Source organism: Erpetoichthys calabaricus, chromosome 4 (assembly GCF_900747795.2).
Source record: "Erpetoichthys calabaricus chromosome 4, fErpCal1.3, whole genome shotgun sequence".
Taxonomy (NCBI): Eukaryota; Metazoa; Chordata; class Cladistia; order Polypteriformes; family Polypteridae; genus Erpetoichthys; species Erpetoichthys calabaricus.
Window position 1 is genome coordinate 59,535,137 of NC_041397.2, and position 23,209 is coordinate 59,558,345.

The 23,209-nt window shown below is 42.9% G+C and overlaps 1 protein-coding gene across 4 annotated transcripts in view; it reads right to left on the minus strand.

Moving 5' to 3' along the window:
- Positions 1 to 23,209, minus strand: part of LOC114650077 (anoctamin-7-like) — an 84,769-nt gene that overhangs the window by 52,528 nt on the left and 9,032 nt on the right. For all 4 annotated transcript variants that reach the window (XM_028799517.2, XM_051926051.1, XM_051926053.1 and 1 more), the window contains exon 2: positions 18,851 to 19,060. In XM_028799517.2, the coding sequence (XP_028655350.2) occupies positions 18,851 to 19,060 (210 nt within the window). The remainder of the gene's footprint in view (positions 1 to 18,850; positions 19,061 to 23,209) is intronic.

The following is a 23,209-nucleotide window of genomic DNA, read 5'->3' on the forward strand; positions in this document are numbered from 1 at the left end:
TGTAGGAAAAATAAAGTGGGAGATCTACCGAAATTTCTAATAGTCGGGAATTACAGTAATTAATTGACTTATTAACAATCAATCTATCCTTTTCTCTTATCCACAGTCCTAACATTTTACTGTACTATGAATACTCCAATTGTTCCATAAGGATTTTTTTTCCGATTAACTGGAATTGGCAACAGACACTTCATAACAGTGAACTTATATAATTTGATTCTTCATGACTGTGTGGGGGCGGCACGGTGGCGCAGTGGGTAGCGCTGCTGCCTCGCAGTTGGGAGATCTGGGGACCTGGGTTCGCTTCCCGGGTCCTCCCTGCGTGGAGTTTGCATGTTCCCCCCGTGTCTGCGTGGGTTTCCTCCGGGCGCTCCGGTTTCCTCCCACAGTTCAAAGACATGCAGGTTAGGTGGATTGGCGATTCTAAATTGGCCCTAGTGTGTGCTTGATGTGTGGGTGTGTTTGTGTGTGTCCTGCGGTGGGTTGGCACCCTGCCCAGGATTGGTTCCCTGCCTTGTGCCCTGTGTTGGCTGGGATTGGCTCCAGCAGACCCCCGTGACCCTGTGTTCGGATTCAGCGGGTTGGAAAATGGATGGATGGATGACTGTGTGGTTACATCTGTCTGTAACTCATACTTAATAATTAAAACACAATAAAAATTGTAATAAAATGATTTTCATAAAGATTATAACAGGAAATCTGTTATAATCTTGTACTCCAAACCTTAAAGGGGGTACCTTACTACATGGGAGGATTAGTGAATGCACAAAATACAGAAGATGCTGTTCATTCTTTCTTTTTCACTGCACCAACCTGTAAATTTTTTGCAAATTGACATTAATGAGAACTAAGGGGTAAATTGTTCCTGGGGGTGTCTGAAATGCTTACCATTAACATGTTTGCCAAAGTCAGTTGACACATGATGAAGTTAAAAGTATGTTTGTTTCCTGGCCTTGTCACTCTCCTTGTGGAGTCTGCACTTTGGTTCTATGGATTTATCTAGGCTGGCTGCTCTGAATATGCAATTCTAGGCTACATCTTGTAAGTGACTAATACTTAACTGGCCCAGCACAAGGTATCAACAACAACAACAACAACATTTATTTATATAGCACATTTTCATACAAAAAGTAGCTCAAAGTGCTTTACATAATGAAGAAAAGAAAAATAAAAGACAACATAAGAGATTAAAATAAGACAACATTAGTTAACATAGAAAGGAGTAAGGTCCGATGGCCAGGGTGGACAGAAAAAACAAAAAAAAACTCCAGAAGGCTGGAGTAAAAAATAAAATCTGTAGGGGTTCCAGGCCACGAGACCGCCCAGTCCCCTCTGGGCAAATCATACTGTGTTGACTAATCAGAAAAGCATAAATCAATTAACCAACACAAAAGTCTTCAAAAAAAAAGTTTTGAGCTTATCATTACTGAGAAAAAAACAGATTCACATTTACTTGTAGATTAAATTACAAAAAAAACAAAAAAAACAACTCTGCTGCAATTTCATATCCCTCACAGGCCAGAATGACAAAGAATTAAGGACACTATGTGGTGCACGCATAAGCATTAAACATAGAGAAGCTGAAGCCAAAATGTAATTATTTGGCACAAAATAGACATTCAGCTATTAATTCAGCTCATTAGTAAATGTAAATACTAAAGCACTTTGTTTAATTTGCCAGATAAGAATACAGGCAACATAATAAATACATGAATCAGTTGGTCAGTGATCTGCATCCTTTCACTGAACCGATACAAATGAATCAAAACAACTTGATTAAGCACAATGGCCATCTCCATTTTTCTGAAGCCAAGTCCTTGGCAATTAGCGAAATCAGGTTTCAAGTGGGGATGTTGCAATTTTCAAAGCTCTGATGTATTCAAAAGCTATACATTTAGAGAATTTGGACAGGATTCACTTTAGGCTTAATACACAAAGGCAAGTCCTTTTTGTAGTGACTATATCTGGATCTACCACAACTACTATGACAAATGGAAACCACCATAAACACCTAACTGACAGGCACCTTATCCAATGCATACATTTTGCAATCACCTCTCACACACTAGTAGGTTCTAGACTTCAAATGCCTGTTTTCCCCTTACACATCTTTGTCTGATATTTGTCTGATTAGTTGTCTTAACATTCAAATATATTAATAACACTGGTGCGGGGGGACCAAAAAAAACACACCATCTAAAGACACAATTTTCTTTAATAACATTTTATAAGGAGGCTGAATTTTAAGAACATTTTAAATTTATTTCATTTTGGTATGCTCTGTGTATGTTTATAGTTAGCAAATTTATTTATTTACTAGACAGTAAGCCCGTTACAATAACGGGCGCTAGAACAGTAGTCCATAAACATTAGTAGGAACAGTCTATATTAAATGGCAAGGGACCTTTTACCTCATTAATTTTTTTCTGTAAAATGCCTGTAATTTTCTCTGACAGTAATACTGGCTTTGCTGTCTGTAATATGCGTTTAATTTTCTGTCACAACAGTGGGCAATCAGCAGATTCTCCCCAGCAACTGATTTAATGTGCGTGAAAATAAATCTACTTTTAAAAGTAATTGTATTGTAATATCATGAAAATTCGTATATTTAGGAAAACCCCTTCAACAACTGACACTTTACACTTTACCGAGCCAAGCTTCTTAATAGAAAATCTGACATCCTCAGAGTGAACACTTACACAACAATGAGGAAGCTGGTCTCCGCGTCTCAGTACCCGATTGGATTTTTCATGTTTTATGTTTTAAGTCTTACCTCATTTACCGAAATTCGATTGGATTGGCCGCGCGATATTTTATAGGTCCCGCCCTCTCTGTCGTGTGACATGTCAGGCGGCCTTTGAAGCATCGCACCATGCCCTGCGCATGCGCACTTCACCAGAAGACACACACACGGACACTGGACACGCATAGGGTTTTTATTAAAGAGGATTGTAAATGGTCTGCCTCTTGAACTAATGGACTCTGCTACAACAAATCATTCAAAAGATAACTCTCCGTCATTGGCTTGAGCAGAAAGCTGTTCACTGTGTCATCTGAGGCATATGTGCACATTTCCACAATTCCTGTGTTAAACTGAAATGATTCTCTCAAAATAAAAACTGAGATAAGTTACAAATAGTGTTCACCAGTGACCTTGTTCGCGGCTGACGTAGACAAACATTTCCCCCCCAATAATACATTATGTTTTGCAAGACTACCAAGACATCAAAGAGCTGTAGCAGTCATACACAAAACCTTCTTACATGCATGCTGCAAGATAGTTTGCCAATTTGCTTCGTGCATATGTGATGTCACAACCAGATCAGTATTTAAGCTGGATTTCTAGCCTGTGTGCATTAAAAAAAAAAAAAAAATTCTTACAGTAATTTTCACCTGATTAGCTTACCATGACAGCTTCATTAGCTTACCATGACAGGAAAATTATGAGTACTACTACTGGATATACAACACTGATCCCCATGCAGCACCTCATGGCTAATTTAAATACATAATTAGCCATATACCACAACTACCAGTCAAAACAAGGCTTAAGGAGCATACCTGGTCGGAAAACACAGGACACCCTGTGAAATAATAACGAAAGATTTGTTACTATTAACAAGGCATTTCTTTCCTCTTGATGGAGTGAAAAAATGTAAAGCATCTGCACAAATATATGGTCAGGTCTGGGAGCATGCACTGGTATGTCGCATTGCCGTACCCACCACATGGCAAAACAGCTCGGGATCCCGGTTGGCAACCCCCCCAGGGAGACACGCGGTCTAGTCCCACCCTCTGGAAATAACCATCTATCTATCACAGCCAGGTGTTACATGAGCATCCTTTTGGCCTGGTCTAGCCACTTGGATCCTCAACAATGAGGATCCTATTAGCCATATCACCCTTGGGGACTTGCACTACATGGCCGTAGTGCTGTAACTGACACTCCCTCACAATGCAGGTAATGTGCCTCATTTGGGACACCGTGAGTAACCGCTCATCTGACACAAAGTCCAACCAGCAGTACCCAAGGATTCTTCGATGAAACACAGTACTGAAGGAGCCCAGTCTTCATCTCAGGTCAATGGATAGTGTCCAAGTCTCACAACCATATAGCAAAACAGGACACACCAGGGGCCTCATGCATAACACCATGTGTAGAATTCACACTAAAACATGGTTGTATGGACCAAAGTGGAAATGTGCCTATACACAAAAAAAATTCAGATGCACAAAACCATGCGTAAGCCAACTTCCATGCACTTCTGCTCCATAAATCCCAGTCAGCATGAAATGTAACACATGTGCCTGCTGCCCCACCCCAACTCCTACCAGAATTTTGCATATTTTAATATGCAAATCAATATAAATATCACCTTCCGTTCAGTGTTTGGTTAAAGGACAATGGCAAAAGAACATGGAAAAAAAAAAAAACAATTTCAGCGAATGTGAAGTGGAGGCAAGGAAAAACATACCATTTGTTGGCTTAAGAAGTGGTATAAACAATAAAAGTGTGATGGACACACTCGAAAGTTCAAGTTCAGAAAGTCGTACAGTGCCGAAACAAAAGAAAAAAAAAAAAAGGAAGTGGTCAGATATCACAGTCAATGTGTAAATGCGAGTCACAGCCCGCAGTTTGCTTATTCTGTTTCAGTCAGTATTACAAAAGCTGACCTCCGTGCAATGGTCAGGTGGTGATTGTGCTGCTGTGCCGAGCATGTCTTCGGGCGCTGGCTGCACACTCATCTCTGCCTCAGAAACCGCTAGGCAACCATCTGTCTAGAGTCACCAGAGATATGAATGTCTCTGCCGAGGTAAGTAAACCACTCGACAAGGTCTACATTCTCTTCGCAGACAAACACTGCCGATGGCTATACCCAAGAGGACATTAAAGGCCTGGATCTTGTTTTTCTATCTGGGACACTCTCAAGCCCAGAGACTCTCACTCCTTGCTAAGTCTCTCAAGAGCCCCGATCAGAGCTTCCATTGACTCCACCAAGATCACAGCATCGTTGGCAAAGCCAAGATCAGTAAATCTTTCTTCACCAACAGACGCCCCACAAACGCTGGACCCCATGATCCTACTCAACATCCAGTCCATCCTGTTCCAATACCCACATTGCAACTCTCCAAGAACAGATTTGGATATGCGTAATGCTTCGATTCCTCTGTAAGCAGGACATGGCTCACTAGACTATAGATGGTGTGTCACTTGCTCACAGATTCCTCTAAAATGCCTGCCTAACTGCCCTCGCAGTCATCCCTCTCAGTTCCTGGTGCAGACCGGAATTACCATCAAACAATGCGCTGTGACTCCACTCAAGGATATTCAGGGTGCCCCGTTAGAAAATACTTCCTTCTGGGAACACTGGCAACACCAACACAACCCTCAGCAACCTTCAGGGTCTTGTCATGGAAGTTCTCTCACATCACATTGGGATCAGCAGTCACAAAAACTGTGTGCAAACTCATTAGAAACAGCCTGATCTTGGGGTCTGGTCAGGTCCAGCCTCGTTCTCCTAGTTGGTGGAAGCCTACTGGACCTAAGCTAGATCTTCAGAGGAGCAACAAAAAGTCTGTTGTCAGAATTCACAAACTTGGCATGCTGTAGACCCTGAAGTTCTGTAGGAGTCTCCATTATCTGCCCACGAGGATGTGGTCAATCTCTTTCATGGCAGCACCAGTGTTGGAATACCAAGTCCAACGATGCTGCTCAGGTTGCTAGAACCAGGATCCAGTGATCCACAGCCCCTGACCTTTTGCTAGTCAAGGATCATGGAGCCACTTTTACCATGGTCGCCAGACCCTTAAAGACCAACACAATCCTCACTGTCAGTGCCAGTGGTCGCATTGAAGTCACCCATGACCAAAGGAGTGTCACCTTGCGGGCAGCCATCATCCACGGAGCAAAGTTGCAAATAAATGTCTCCCTCACTGAGACATCACTCACTGCGGTCAGAGCATACACCCAGAGAGTGTCTTAGAGTTTCTTAATACACTTGTTGAAAGAAGCAACATTGACACCACTGGAAGGAGCTGATCCATCACAACAATAGCTAATTCCATGAGGATGACAGCCATTAGAGCAACCAGACCAATAAAAGGTGTACCCACCTACAGAGATCTGGCCAGTCCCAGCCACTGAAATGCAGAGTATACATAGTTCCTCAAACAGCAGAGGAAGATGATCCAACCTGGATGGGCTACCTCAAATTAGGACCTGGGTGCATCCATGCAGTGGGCGATGCCTCAGTACCACACCAGTTCCAATTCCCATCAGGCCTGACCCCATTGGCTCTCCAACAGTTTTGACCTTTCCGGGGATGAGAAATTCATAATAATAGCATTAAACTAAAATTATATACAAAATAAAAACGAATTTAAAAAAATTGGAACTAACAAAACTTTGCTTATTTTCATTTTATATTACTCTTTGGGCCTATTCAATGAGTAGATCTATACAATGGACTATTCAGAAAAAAAAATGGTTTCACTCAGTCAGAGGAATGAAATAAAAAAAAAAATCCTAAAAGCAAATACAAATGTGGTCTTCAACAACATCCAAAAGACTGAGTGTGTTTTGGGAATGACTCCCCATAACACAGTGTGGTGTTGTGGGTCCACAGCTCTCCCAGCAAAGGCCAGTTTGTCTTAAATGAATAATAATTGTGCTCGCAGTGTAGCGAGGGGCATGATAGTGTGGCTGATGCGGTTTCCGGGAGGATTTGTGTTGCGGGCGTTTCTCACCTAAGTGCACAGATGAGGGACGGTCCGCAGCGTAGTTGATCCCAGGAACTGTTGATTGTCACAGCTGCCATGTCCATTATATATAGAGAAGCCCGAGACAGTTAGGGAGGAGAAAAGAGAATGAGGAAAAAAGAAAGAGAAAGATGGAGGTTGCAGGAGGAAACAGTGAGTGAGTGAGTGAGTGAGTGAGTGAGTGAGTGAGTGAGTGAGTGAGTGAGTGAGTGAGTGAGTGAGTGAGTGAGTGAGTGAGTGAGCAAGCAGGTGCGGGTGAGCGGGTGTGAGCAGGTTTGCGGCAGCTGAGCAGGCAGCCTGGGTGTTTGGCCGACACCCAGGTAAGTAGTAGAGGTGGTCACTCCGTAGAGTTTAATTTGAAGGGCGGAAGTGACCGGGAGATGAGTGACTCTCCGCTTAAGGCAGACTTGGGATGTGGTGTCCCCAGCGTGGAAGCCTTGGTTGTTGGGGAATCCTAAGTCACTGTCGGGGGAGCCGACCGGAGCCAAGGATCGGTAAGGCGACTGACAGTAGCAGAAGTAGGCAAAAGAAGGTCAGCTGCAGAGACAGCGTCTCGCCTGCTGCAGGGCCCTAACGGGAGAAGCAGGCGAGGCGCTAGTTTAAAAGAAGCACCTGGCTTGGCATTTGTTTTTTAAACGACTGCTTCCTGCACAACATTTTAACCTCGGTTTTAAAGTATTGTTTTTTTTTTTCGCATTGTTTTTAACCTCCACATTTCTTTTATGGATTATTTATTTAATGAAGACTTTGAATGCACTGCACTTGATTTGAACACTTGTTTTGATTTATTGTAAATAAAAGCACTTTGCACTTTTTACATCATCCCCTTGCTCTAATGTTATTGCTTCACTGTCTAGCTCATCGGTGACATTACCGACGGTGTTGGGTTCAAGGGCTCCCTAACAGAAGATGGGAGCATGGAGCTGAACCCGCATGATCACACACAGTGGTGGACTAAGCGGTTTCTAAAGAGGAATGGATACCTAATGACCCTATTTCAAATGTACTGACCTAAAACCATGTAAAATCAAATTCTGGACCAGAAACACTGTCTAATTTTTGACAGAATTACCCGCTTTAAGGTTGTCGGTCTATTAAAAAATAATTAAGGCATTACAAAATGAGCATATTCTGTTAAAAGACCACATATATTTTAAAAAAAAAGACATTATGATCCAATGATGGGCAAGTACAAACTATTTTGTGTTGTCTACTCTGCTCTTGGACCAACACTGAGTTTTTCACAGGATAATACCAGATGACATTTATCAGATTCCACCAAGCAGAATCCATTAAATTTTACAAAGTGAACCAATTTATTATGAACAAGTATTAGGCCTTCAAAGTAAGTCAATATTTTCAGATATTTTTAATTTTTGAAGAGGAAGAGCAATTTGTGGAGGTAAATTTATACAAGCAGAGCTCTAACACTAAAAGATCATAAAACGCACTTTTTCCTCTTCACACATTGCTAATATTTACTAGAAGTATTCTAATTGCTGAAAGTTGTTTAAATGTCAAACAGTAGAAGCACTAAATAGCAAATCCTCTACTTGAAGATAATTATTTTAACTAATGACTAAATTAAGTGAAAATAATTAGATAATTTAAAAATAAACACTTCTTCACTGATGAGTGTACAATTGTGACAGACTTTGGAGACGTTCATTTTAGGTAATGTCATGTCTGCAATATGGGTTTAACATTTGAGACAGACTGCATTGTTCTGGAACATCTGAAAATTGCACGAAACAGTTGGTAATTGTACAGCGGGTCTATTTACTGTGGCAGTCAGGCACAAAGGAAATGGCACTGCCTTTGTTTTCAAAACACATTGTTCTCAACAGGAAAAAAAAAAAAACATGTAAGGCATTTTCTTGGTGGCTGTCTTTTCAAACCTACTCACAAACTAAAGAAAGACTCCATTTATGTGGTGTTTTTAATCTGAAGAAAACGATTAGTTGGTCTTAATTAAATTTAGGTATATCAACAATCATTGTGGTTTTCCTTTAATATTAACATACAATATTAGGGTTAGATATATAGTTTACAAGATTTTTATGAGATTTCACCATGAGTTTTTTTGCACCAAAAACCCACAACAACATAAGCATAAGTGTTTTTAAAAACTGTGCTATGAGTGGAAAAATCCTGAGCTCTAAGGTGCCTCTCATGAACACCAGAATAGTATTAGTAACCAGGATTATAATATCAATCACACTTTTTTTACATAGTTACTCTGCTTCTACTGTATCATTTGCCCACTCTGTAAAATATGAATTTTGCAACAGGAATTAGGTCAACCTAATTATCCATCAGATGTCATACCTCCTTTGGTTAAATCTCCTGCCATTCTACATACACCCAACTGACTTAACCAGCAGAAATAGCAGTCACCTGCATAAGTGAAGAAGTCTTCAGTGAACTGTAATTTATTGTACATGGTTTCTTTAGACTTGGGTTTTACTGATCATTAAACAATTTGCCTTTGCTTTATTTGCAAAATATTTTCTATGATTTGTAACTCAGCCATACCAGTTGTTTTCCTTTTCAACATTAACTGTATGTAGTTCTGAGAAAAAGTGAAGTTGGGGCAATAAAAAATTAACACTTTCTTCAGAATGTCTAAACTACACACCCAACATTTCATCCATCCATCCATAACTCTTCTGCTTATCCAAGATCGGGTCACGGGGGCAGCAGCTTGAGCAGAGATACCCAGACTTCCTTCTCCCCGGCCACTTCTTCTAGCTCTTCCGGGGGAATCCCAAGGCATTCCCAGGCCAGCCGAGAGACATAGTCCCTCCAGCGTGTCCTGGGTCTTCTCCGGGGCCTCCTCCCGGTTAGATGTGCCCGGAACACATCACCAGAGAGGCGCCCAGGAGGCATCCTGATCAGATGCCCGAGCCACCTCATCTGACTCCTCTCGATGCAGAGGAGCAGCGGCTCTACTCTGAGCCCCTCCCGGATGACTGAGCTTCTCACCTTATCTTTAAGGGAAAGCCCAGACACCGTGAGGAGGAAACTCATTTCAGGTGCTTGTATTCGCGATCTCATTCTTTCGGTCACTACCCATAGCTCATGACCATAGGTGAGGGTAGGAACATAGATCGACTGGTAAACTGAGAGCTTTGCCTTTCGGCTCAGCTCCTTTTTCACCACAGCAGACCGATGCAGAGCCCGCATCACTGCGGATGCCGCACCGATCCGCCTGTCGATCTCACACTCCATTCTTCCCTCACTCGTGAACAAGATCCTGAGATACTTGAACTTCTCCACTTGGGGCAGGATCTCGCTCCCAACCCTGAGAGGGCACTCCACCCTTTTCCGGCTGAGGACCATGGTCTCGGATTTGGAGGTGCTGATTCCCATCCCAGCCGCTGCACACTCAGCTGCAAACCGATCCAGAGAGAACTGAAGATCACGGCCTCATGAAGCAAACAGGACAACATCATCTGCAAAAAGCAGTGACCCAATCCTGAGTCCACCAAACCGGACCCCCTCAACGCCCTGGCTGCGCCTAGAAATTCTGTCCATAAAAGTTATGAACAGAATCGGTGACAAAGGGCAGCCCTGGTGGAGTCCAACTCTCACTGGATACGGGTTCGACTTACTGCTGGCAATGCGGACCAAGCTCTGACACCGATTGTACAGGGACCGAACAACCCTTATCAGGGGTTCCGGTACCCCATACTCTCGAAGTACCCCCCACAGGATTCCCCAAGGGACACGGTCGAATGCATTTTCCAAGTCCACAAAACACATGTAGACTGGTTGGGAAAACTCCCATGCACCCTCCAGGACTCTGCTAAGGGTGTAGAGCTGGTCCACTGTTCCGCGACCAGGACGAAAACCACACTGTTCGTCCTGAATCCGAGGTTCAACTATCCGACAGATCCTCCTCTCCAAGACTCCCGTATAGACTTTTCCAGGGAGGCTGAGGAGTATGATCCCTCTGTAGTTGGAACACACCCTCCGGTCCCCCTTCTTAAAGAGGGGGACCACCACCCCGGTCTGCCAATCCAGAGGCACTGTCCCTGATATCCATACAATGTTGCAGAGGCGTCTCGAGCAAGACAGTCCTACAACATCCAGAGCCTTGAGGAACTCCGGGCATATCTCATCCACCCCCGGGGCCCTGCCACCAAGGAGTTTTTTGACCACCTCGGTGACCTCAGTCCCAGAGATGGGGGAGCCCACCTCCGAGTCCCCAGGCTCTGCTTCCTCATTGGAAGGCATGTTAGTAGGATTGAGGAGGTCATCGAAGTACTCCCCCCACCGACCCACAACGTCCCAAGTCGAGGTCAGCAGCGCACCATCCCCACCATATACAGTGTTGACATTGCACTGCTTCCCCCTCCTGAAACGCCGGATGGTGGACCAGAATCTCCTCGAAGCCGTCCAAAAGTCGTTCTCCATGGCCTCCCCAAACTCCTCCCACGCCCAAGTTTTTGCCTCAGCAACCACCAAAGCCGCTTTCTGCTTGGCCTGCCGGTACCTATCAGCTGCCTCCAGAGTCCCACAGGACAAAAGGGTCCTTTAGGACTCCTTCTTCAGCTTGCCGGCATCCCTCACCGCCGGTGTCCACCAACGGGTTTGGGGATTGCCGCCACGACAGGCACCGACCACCTTACGGCCACAGCTCCGGTCAAAAGCCTCAACAATAGAGGCACGGAACATGGCCCATTCGGACTCAATGTCCCCCACCTCCCTCGGGATGTGGTTGAAGTTCTGCTGTAGATGGGAGTTGAAGCTACTTCTGACGGGGGACTCTCCAGGCCTGACCGGCATCCTCCCCCACCATTGAAGCCTACTCACCACCAGGTGGTGATCAGTTGACAGCTCCGCCCCTGTGTTCACCCGAGTGTCCAAGACATGTGGCCGCAGGTCTGACGACACGACCACAAAGTCGATCATCGAACTGAGGCCTAGGGTGTCCTGGTGCTAAGTGCACATATGAACACCCCTATGCTTGAACATGGTGTTCGTTATGGACAATCCGTGACGAGCACAGAAGTCCAATAACAAAACACCGCTCGGGTTAGATCGGGGGGGCCATTCCTCCCAATCACGCCCTTCCAGGTCTCACTGTCATTGCCCACGTGAGCATTGAAGTCTCCCAGCAGAACGAGGGAGTCCCCAGAAGGTATGCCCTCTAGCACCCCCTACAGTGACTCCAAAAAGGGTGGGTACTCCAAACTGCTGTTCGGCGCATACGCACAAACAACAGTTAGGTCCCATACCCCCGCCTGAAGGCGGAGGGAGGCTACCCGCTTGTCCACCGGGGTAAACCCCAATGAACAGGCTCCAATTCGGGGGGCAATAAATATGCCCACACCCACTCGGCACCTCTCACCGAGGGCAACTCCAGAGTGGTAGAGAGTCAAGCCCCTCTTAAGGAGATTGGTTCCAGAGTCCAAGCTGTGCGTTGAGGTGAGTCCAATTATATCTAGCTGGAACTTCTCGACTTCGCGCACTAGCTCAGGCTCCTTCCCCTTCAGAGAGGTGACATTCCATGTCCCAAGAGTCAGCTTCTGTAGCCAAGGATCGGACCGCCAAGGTCCCCGCCTTCGGCCACCACCCAACTCACACTGCACCCAACCACCTTGGCCCTTCCCATAGGTGGTGAGCCCATGGGAAGGGGGATCCATGTTGCCTCTTCGGGCTGTGCCCAGCCGAGCCCCATAGTTGCAGGCCCAGCCACCAGGTGCTCGCCATCGAGCCCCACCTCCAGGCCTGGCTCCAGAGGAGGGCCCAGGGGCCCCGGTGACCCACGTCCGGGCGAGGGAAAATGCCGTCCAAAGTTTTCATTCATCACAGAAGGTTTGCTGAACCGCTCTTTGTCTCATCCCTCACCTAGGGCCAGTTTGCCTTGGGTGGCCCTACCAGGGGCATAAAGCCCCGGACAACAGAGCTCCTAGGATCATTGGGACACGCAAACCCCTCCACCACGATAAGGTGGTGGTTCAAGGAGAGGCACCCAACATTTTTCCAAAAAAAAAAAAATCTATCATCAAAGTACAGTGGATCCTCGGTTTGCGAGCATAATTCGTTCCGGAACCGTGCTCGCAGTCCAAAGTACTCGTATATCAAAGTGAATTTCCCCATAAGAAATAATGGAAACTCAGATGATTCATTCCATAATCCAAAACTATTCATATAAAAATGATTAATACAAAATATAAAGTAAAAATACATAAAACAAATTAACCTGCACTTTACCTTTGAAAAGAATCATGGCTGGTGTGAGTGAGTTTCTAAACTCTTGTGGGATTCCACCCAATGGGATGACACGTAGAAGAGCATCCCAAAGCAATCGCAGTCACCCAGCGCTGTAGCGTAAAAGCGAATTCGAAAAGATCACGGACATGCTATAAGCGCCTGCCGTCAATGGGTGATACAAGGAACATTCAACATTATAAATGCTCAGGGCACAGTACTACTTGGCCACAACCCGCCTGACTGCTGTGTCTGTGTATAGGAGAGTGGCAGATCCCGCTACAATAAATAACCACGCTGTTGCTGCTTCAAGCTGAATAAAGCTGGTGTCGCTAAAGTACTGAGACTCCGCTTTGTGTTTTGGGGTGCAAGACGGGGACTCGCACATCACAGCACACACGCGCGCACACACACACACACAAAGTCACAATGCTGTAGTAAACAGTATACGCTCGTACGGATGTTGACTATATGAGTGAGGCACGTCGACTCAGACAGAGAATAGGAGACGATTGCCCACAATCCCGCAGCGAGACAGAGAGAGAAGTTGTGATCACATGACGTTCAGCAGACAAAGCATATATACATACTACTCGTACTGCACGACCTCGCTCGTTTATCAAGTCTAAATTGATTAAAAATTTTAGCTCATCTTGCAAAACACTTGTAAACCAAGTTACTCACAAACCGAGGTCCCACTGTACTTATTTTTCTGGTCTCATCTTGTTTATTTTAAGATCAGACATTTACACCTGCTAAAAATTCTTGCAACTTAAAACAAGGTTGCTAGTTTACTCCATTAACTCTACCCTTAAAGATTCTGGAATTGAGTGTTGATGAATTAATGTCTTTGAAATTATCAACAGAAAACAATTTTCTGTAGATGGCATTCACAATTGTTAAATTCTACCCTAGCATATTTAACACAAGGAGAGCACACAGATTTCTAATTTATCTTCTGTTTCATACAACTAGGTGTTTACATCCCTAATTGCATACATGAGACCTTCAGCCTAGATTCTATGGAATTGTCAAATGAGTGATGGCGCTTTTCTGGGTTATCAAGTGGGTGCCCCTCACAGTGATGCGGGCTCACCCCCAAGACGCCATCTCCCCAGTTGAAGGCCAGCTGGAGTTCTTCCTCTTGAGCCAGAGCCACTGGCTACCCTTTTCAGCAGCTTTGGAGAAGTCCTTCAATGTTTGCCACTGAGCCTGTCCCCGCACTCCGAACTCCCAGAGTAGCCTTGATGTTGAGGTGGCAATAAACCCTCTGCCTACCTCGGCTGGTTGGACTTTAGCTTTCCAGCTGCATTATTGCACATCGGTTGCGAGATCGGTGTATCTCAGCTTCTTGCGCTTGTAGGCCTCCTCCACTGCATCCTCCCATGGTATAGTAAGCTCAATGATGTAGACGAGCTGGAGAAATGCCGACCATAGCACAAGGTCAAGTCTAAGGTTGGTAGATGCAATCTCAGCTGGGAAGCAGAGGTTTTCACTAAGGTCCACCAACAACTTCCAATCTCACGCACCACCCAGCTTCCCGGAGTCTGGTCCTGGAGTGGCATATTGTGAATTTCCCATTGAGATTAATAAAGTTATCTATCTATCTATCTATTCATCTCAACCCTCTCCTTCCCAGACAAATGCTATTGCCGGCCGATGGAATAAAAGGGGAGAGAGGGCGTTAACACTCATCTGTTGCTTCTCCAGCACTCCTGCCAAGCACTGTAGCACCTGGTTGTGCTGCCAGGTGTAGAGGCCTTGAGAGATGGTGTTTTAATGTTGCTGGTGATGGGCAGTCGAGCATGTGGGATCTTCTCCATACCACTGGCTTAGATTTTTTGGAGACGGCAGGACATCATAGGCAGCCTTGATGGTGAAGCTCACTCTAAATGCCTCTATCTCCCACACATCTTTCATCTTTAAAAAGCCGCTCCAGCTTTTCCACCTTCATGACTGGAACCTCATACAGGGTTCGTGGCCACATGAGCTATGGAAGCGGCAAAACTGCAAGCACCAAAGCCTCAGTTTGCCAGGGACAGAAGTTTTGTTGATGGTCTCCAGGCCACAGATAGCATCCTTCCTGACCTGTTCTACCTGGTCCCTGTCCTTGAGCGATTCACTGTACCAACGCTGTAGGCTCTTAACTGGCTTCTCAGAGACTGTGGGAATCGCCTCATCGCCAATATAAAAGAACTGGTCAGCCAGGTTCCCCTTAATGATGGAAATGCTTTTGGACTTGCTTGGCTTGATCTTCATCCGGGCCATCTCAATGTTTTCTTGGAGCTTTCTGAGCAGTCTCCAAGTACAAGCCTTGCTCATGGTAAATGTTGTAAGATCATTCATAAATGCTCCGATAGGTGGCATCCTCAGACCAGGGACCTCAAGCATAACACCGTGCGTAGAATTCACACTAAAACATGGCGTACGGACAAAAGCGGAAATGTTCGTGTGCACAAAAAAATCCAGATGCATAAATCTGTGCGAACACTAACTTCCACGTTCTTCCGCTACATAAATCCCGGTAAGCGTGAAAAGTAACACACGTGCACGCGCCTGCTGTCCTGCCCTAACTCCTCCCAGAATTACGCCTCTTTGAATATGCAAATCAATATAAATAGCCCTTAAGCTCAGCCTTCTGGGAAAAGACAATGGCAAAAGCACGGGGAAAACAGAAGAAGAGTTTCAGCGAATACCAAGTGGAGGCAAGGAAAAACTTACTATTTGTTGGTTTAAACAGTGATATAATCCACAAAAGGAAGCTGATCAAGTGACAGAGTGTCAGAGAAACTCGAAAGCTCAAGTTCACAAAGTCACACAGGGGCCGAAATAAAAAAATTGTCAGATGTCAAACTCGCCGTGAAAAAGGTGAGTAGTAGCCCACCGTCTGAGTGTCATATTAAAGCTTATTAGGGTACAGAGAAAAAAAAATAGGCACACAGTGGGGGAAAAAAGCACAAAGTGTCAACTTTAATCTTGAAATTTCCACTTTAATCACATAGTTTATTTTGTCATTAAAGTAGAACATCATAAAGTTCATCTTAAAATTGTTTAATTTACTACCTTCTCAAATCCCATCGTAACTAAAGTAGCAAGTTACATGCTTGTTTTGTATTTGACCTTCTATGTGCTCTATATGTGTGAATCACTACATGCTTCTTAAACGGGATTTCTCTTTCTTCGACAGGACACAGAATCCATTAAATTCGTGATATTACAGGTCTCTGAATAATTAAAATACTGATGTATACTTGATATAATTTTCATGATGATAGGAGTTAAAGCATGTTATTAAACATGGGAACACAGTGGCGCAGCGATTGTTCCTGCCTCACGCAAGATGCTTGCTGCACTGCGCGCGACCTTCAATGAAATAATTTATTGCAGCAGTACTGTCTCTTTCAAACGTACTAACCACTAATTCCTGTCCTTACTTTTCTTTCTCCAAATACCCAATCACCACACAATCAGCTCTGTAATAGACGTTAAGCCATCTGTAAGCTTAGAATGCTAATTCCTAAAAACTTTTAAGGAATATCGAAATATTTTCGTAGTACATGTTTAATTATTCTATCCATCTGTCCTTCCAGTGTCGCGCCAGCCCCAGCATGAATACAGTACAAGGCAGGAACAATCCGTGAATGGAGCGCCAGCTCCTCACTAGCGCTGCGGCACCGTGTCCTCACATGTTTAATTATTAACAATATACAATAGATTATTTAAATGATGTTAACATTTTATCTGTATAATATAATAAACATATTTTCCTGCATTTCATCTTAAGAATGATATCGTCATGATGATATGTACATACGCGCTTTATAAAGTGGCTCAGGTTGTGCATAATTATATCTGTATCGCAAGTTTACAGTGAGGTAATTGTACTTATAAGTACAAAGCTTTCTACAAGGAGCACTTGATGGACTGATTGAGTGCGTTTATAGTTCTTGGGATGAAACTGTTTCTGAACCATGAGGAAAGGCTCTGAAGCGTTTGCCGTATGAGTGCAGTTCAATAGACTGCATGGCTGAGGCAGCATGTGCTTGATGCTGTATACCGATAATCTCTTTCCAATCATGTGCTGTAGAGCTGTGATTCCACACTCAGATACAGTGATACATTTTTGTGCGTACGCATCGTTTATACATGAGGCCCCAGGACTTAAGTGCTCTCCTCCAACCACCCATTGAGATGCTCTAATGATCACCTCCATAGCCATGGTGAAGGCTAGAGGGGAGACGGTGCAGCCTGCGATGAGTCCTACCTCCAGACACTGCCATGCTGTGGTGAAACCTGCTGTTATGCACAGCTAAATGTCCCGGAAATACGCATTGACAAGATCTGCGAGAGTCACTGGGTACCCTAAAATAGTCAAAGGTAGCCCTGAGGAACTTGTGAGAGACTGAACTAAAGGCGTTAGCAAGGTCCAGAAAGACCACATGCAGATTTGTTCCCTCCTTCTTGGCAACCTGAATCTGGTACCAGATGGTGCTAGTGTGTTCCAGACAGCCGGAGAAGCCCGAGATCCCTGCCTTCTGAATTGATATATCAATGAGGTGGTTTCTTTGCAAGTAACTGGATAGTCTTTGAGCCGCTATGCCGAAGAAGATTTTGCCCTCAACATTTAAGAATATTTTGATCATTCATTTGCTGTAACCTGTAAACATTTGAGTGCTGTTCCATCTTATTTGAAGCATACTAATCGAAACTGCATAAGTACTCTGCCTTTGGTTGCACTAGTAACAGAGTCCGAATATGTTACAGATTCATTACAGAGCCTCCCTCCTAAGGCATAGATTCCAATTGCACCCATCTGGTTTATTAGCTGGATACTTGGGATGCTATCGCAGGAGCAAAGAGGTGTGAAAATCAGAAGTGATTTTCTGATCCTTTTATTAAACTAAGTAAGGAACCTTTGCTCCATATTAGAACAATCTAGATGAGAACAGGCCATTCAGTCCAACAAAGTTTGCCGTTTTTATCCACTTAATTCTTCTAAAAAAACATTGTCTAGTTTTGAAAGGCCCTTAAAGTCTGTTTACCACACTTTGTAGCTTATTCCAAGTGTCTATGGTTCTCCATAGAAAAACTTCCTAATGATTGTGCAAAATTTACCCTTAACAAGTTTCCAGCTGTGTCCCAGTGTTCTTGATGAACTCATTTTACAATAACAGTCTCGATCCACTGTACTAATTCCCTTCATAATTTTTAAACACTTCAATCATGTCACCTCTTAATCTTCTTCTGCTTAAAGTGAATAGGCTCAGTTCTTTTAATCTTTCTTCATAATTCATCACCTGTAGTCCTGGAATCAGTCTAGTTGCTCTTCTTTGGACGTTTTCTGGCGCTGATATGATCTTTCTGTAGCCTGGAGTTCAAAGCTTCACACATTATTCCAGATGAGGTCTCACCAGTGCAATATAAAGCTTCAGCATAGCCTCCTTGGACTTGTAATCCACACATCATGCTACATAACCTAACATTATGTTAACCTTCTTAATGGTTTCTGACCACTGTCGGGAAGTTGATAGCATAGAGTCCACTATGACTCTAAAAACCTTCTCATAAGGTGTACTCTCAATTTTCAGACCCCCCCCTCCCTCCCCATTGGGTATTCAAACCTAACATTTTTACTTTCTATGTGTAACAGTTTTCATTTACTCACATTAATCTTCATCTGCCACAAATCTGCCCAAGCCTGTATGTTGTGCAAAACTATGAATTTTCTTTTTACTGAAAGACATCATAATAAATTCAGAGGCTTTTACAGAAAATCGACTGCCATTTCACAGCACTTGCCACTTCAGGACAAAACAAACAGATGACAAGCTAAAAGGCCCAGCACATAAAATGTTCTATCGTTGGTACTTACAAGCAGATATCTCAGGGATGGGCGAAAGAAGGAATCCTTATCGTCAATGACTTCAAAAAGGCCTTCATTGTCTGTGTATACAGCACTTACTAATTCATCATCAGGTTCAGTTTCAATTCTCTGCATAAAACAACTCCATAGATTTTTAAATGTTTGCCAATGATCCTTATTGACAGTATAGCATCCATTGATTTCTTTTGTTTGTAGCACCTAGGAGAAACCAATAAAAAATATTTTAAGATACAAATGAAATACTGATTTTGCATTTTAGATTATACACCCCACAAAGAACATACATGGAACCTTAAGACACATTTATGAGAAAAGCAACTGTCCTATATCCATCATAGCCATTATTTCATTGACGTGACATTAAACACACTTTCAGCAAGTTCTAACTCACCCAGGATCAATTGTAGTTTGAGAGTAGCCCTTCTCTCAATACAAAAATTCTCACAAATACCTGCATTCAATTTTAGTTTGATGATAGCCCTTCCTTAGTTAAAGGGATGAAAGTTAGAGCTTGCTCCAACATTTCAGTGTCTCTGCCCCCATTAAGTAACCTTAAGACAGTTTATTCCTGTACTGCAAGCTACTGCAAAAAGCAGTGAAAAGAGAGAGAGACCAAGAGAATAAGTATAGTTGAAATTAATAAGTGAATAACAAAGATCAAACGTTTAAACAATAAGACTCCAAAGCTAATAATGCTGAACAGAGATCAAAGTAAAAAAAACATGCCTAAAAATGTGTAACCAGAGAGAACAGATAAAAGTTTTAAATTGCATAGGTTATTAGAAGTATATCCACAATCTTGGAAAGAGACCAGATGAAAGTGGTGAACTTTTATTCTATCACCAAAATTAAATCCTTCACTGCAAATGTTCAGTGGTTTTCAAAAGCCATAAGGTGCACATTTCCAACAAAATACAGAGCACAGTGGAAAAAAAGTATACAAGAATGCCTCAGCTTCCTTACTCTAGATAGAAATTTTATTGCTTTCCTGTCAAAAATATAAATTCAAGGTCCATGTTCCCCATTCAAGCAGATTTGTCAAGTTATATTCTCCAGTATACACTGTATCTGAGATGCTTCTAAGAGGAACCCTTTTACAATCCCTCTTCAAGGTCAAATTCCGTACATGTACGTCTTTGAAAACATTCTCCAGATTACTTTCATCGCCTGAAAAGGGTCACCTGTATATTCCCTTCCTAAAATAGGTATAGCCCATTAGTCGCTGGGTTGGCTTCTCCTATCTATAGAAAAAGACATTTCATCCAGTATAGACTACGTAGATGTTGTCAACGACTTTTCCAATCGGAAGGCAAGACAAGTGGATTTTCATCTCTGAACCTGGAAACCGGTAAGAGATTTCATGATGATACCGATATGTTAATTTCACACTTCCTGTTGAAACACTGAAACTCACATTTTATTTGTAGGCCATAAACATGTCCGAATATTAATGCACAAAAACATCCATCCATCCATCCATTTTCCAACCCGCTGAATCCAAAAATGTAATCGCTAATGATAACCGGCTGACATGACATCAAGATGAGTTATGACTATGACATCCTGCATCTCGGGATTCAGAGTATACTGTACTTGCAATTTTGGTACTTTTCTAGAAGAGGCCCTGTTAATTTCCGCATGACACCACATCACATTTCACACTGTCGTGGTATTGTCATGAATTATGAATTGTACTTTTTTAATAGATTATATCGTTATAATTTGATAAAGCCCACTTGTTATCTTTCAAAAATTTAGCTGAATACTGTAATGAGAAAATCCGGTGTATGTTAACATTATTTTTATTAAATTTGCACGCAAGTTTATACAGTTCACACATACCGGTAACAGCATTTCATGTTACCGGCCCCATGTGGGGTTGGTCAGCACTAAGCCCTGCACACCCCTAAGGCCACCTCTGTATAAATTATAGCATCATTCTATTCTTTAACAAGTACAAAGCTGTGGCTTCTGTTCAAAATCATCAAAGATTCTGAATTATTATAAAGTAATTAGCTGTGTAAGCCCATGCTGTAAAAAGCCTGGGGTCCTAGAAACTATTGAAATCATCAGAAAAAAATAGAAATTTAGAGATGTCAGGTAATTGAAAGGAACTACTCTGGGTATCTCTCTCCTAGGAGGTTTTGTTTTCCTGACGTGCTTGTATCGTTTGTGCATGAGCAGCTAAGTGAGTTTGTCTTTCTTTGAAGGTTTCGTTTTGCCGACATGTTCGCCTCGCTTGTGTACTAGCAGCGGAAGGAAAAGTAAAAGGGATACCATTTTGGCGATGTGCTCGCATCGCTTGTGTATTAGCAGCTAAGCGAGTTTGTTTCCTCGGGGATGGAGCCTTTACCCCGACTACACCTCTCACTTCCGAGCCAGACTGACAGGCACACACATACTTCCACGACTAGACATTTATATATAAGATGGGATCGACCTTAAACCGATGTCACATTACATGACTTTTTGTCATGAGACAGGTCAGATTTGCCGATTGCAATCGCAGATCTTGTTGCTGCACCATGTTAAATTTCACAACCGAAAAATTGCTGGCCAAGTCACATTTATCGACTTGGTGCTGACTGTCCAAACCTAGTGTAATTCCAGACCGCAGTACCTGAGGTCAGTCAAGTAACGCCCCAACATCAGGAAACACCCTCAGTGTCAGCCACGCAACGTCCATTGCATTACACTATGGTTAAGATTAGAACCCTGTTACATTATGGTTAAGATTAGGGTTGTGGGAGTGTTATCTCACTCAAAGGGCATTTTGTGACTAAAATTGTGGGCATTACCTGACCAATGTCATAGGCATTGCAGGCTGCAGTTAAACCCAACTCGACTGCCCAGCACAGGTATGCACAACCCTTATTCTGACAGCCAATAGCATGATGCCTGACAGAGCAGGTGCTGTACAGATGCAATGAGACAGGTTAACAACTACTGTGAGTTCAAAAGCAATCTCTGCCCTTTTATCTTTTTTTCATTCTGTCATGGTACTTAAATCCTAGGACATCAGAAAGACAAGTCTCTCTTCTGTTTTTGAAGTCCAAATAAGCCTCCATGCTGTAGGATGGACCAGTGCTGCATGAAGGGTTAACAATTGGAGCGATCTGCCCCAGAGACTGCTCTTTTCCTTTTCTGATTTAATAAATAAAGCATGAGACATCAGAAAGATGAGCATCTCCTGTGATTGCAAGGTTCCAAACACATGTTCCTTATTCCTCATCACTGTATTCTATGCCTTGAAATTCCATACGAGTGTTCATTGGTTGTTAGCTCTCTTGCATTTACATCCCGCTCCTTCAACTAACAAGAAAATTAAACAGGTTTGATTTTATCTTAGCCAGTCGCAGTCTAGTTGGTCTCAGTTGTTAGCTATGTCACACGGGTGTATGCTGCCGACTGCCTCAGATTTGGCAAGGGTAAGATTATCTAAATTAAGGCTGTGACTTGAGAAAAAACAAAATATTCGCTGGAAATGTCGCCTAATGTGACATGGCCTTTAAGTGTTGCTCCAGTAAAATCTGTCCCATGTTACAGAATTCTAACCACTTCTTAGAAACGTTGCTCTCACTTGTACTCGATTTTAGATGGTACTCATCATTTACAACCAAAAGGTTCAAAAGTTGTTTTTATCAACTACAGAGATGCAAGTTATGATCATCTAAATCATATTAAACTGACTGTAAAACTAGAATCACTCATTTATTAGAACAGGTATTTAAAATGTTAATACATATATAACATCCTCCTCCTCAACTGATTGTTGCCTGGCACTGTGAAGGATTTCAATATCCATTTAAACTGGTTTTCTCAAAAACAGAATGAATGTGCCCTGTGATGCAGAGGTATACCCATTTAGGGTTGGATGCTGCTTTCCACCCAATACTATCAGGATGGGCTCTGTCCTATTTTTAACTATGAAATAAGAGACATCAGAAAAGCAGTGAGAGTATGAATGTTTCTTTTCTTATTTTGTTATTACATATAACAAAAAGGAATTTCATTGCACTCTTTACAAGTGTCAAACAACCTGTGGTAATGAAAAAAACACTGCATTTAAAGATGACATTGTGATTGTGCTATATGAATGGCCCTTTAAACACTGTTAGCATTAGCTCAAGTCAGAAACTTTAAACATGTGCTCGATTCATTCTGAGAGGTCAAACAGAGCTAATAATCTGACAATATAAAATTGCAATGTTTCTGTCAGACTTAATTAAGACATCCATTTTATGTGCTGTTGATGAAAACAAATCCTGTCAAATCATTTACAGCATGGTCACTTAAACCGCAGATTACATACTGTATGAATTCTTTTTACTTGTTTTTATGTCTGCT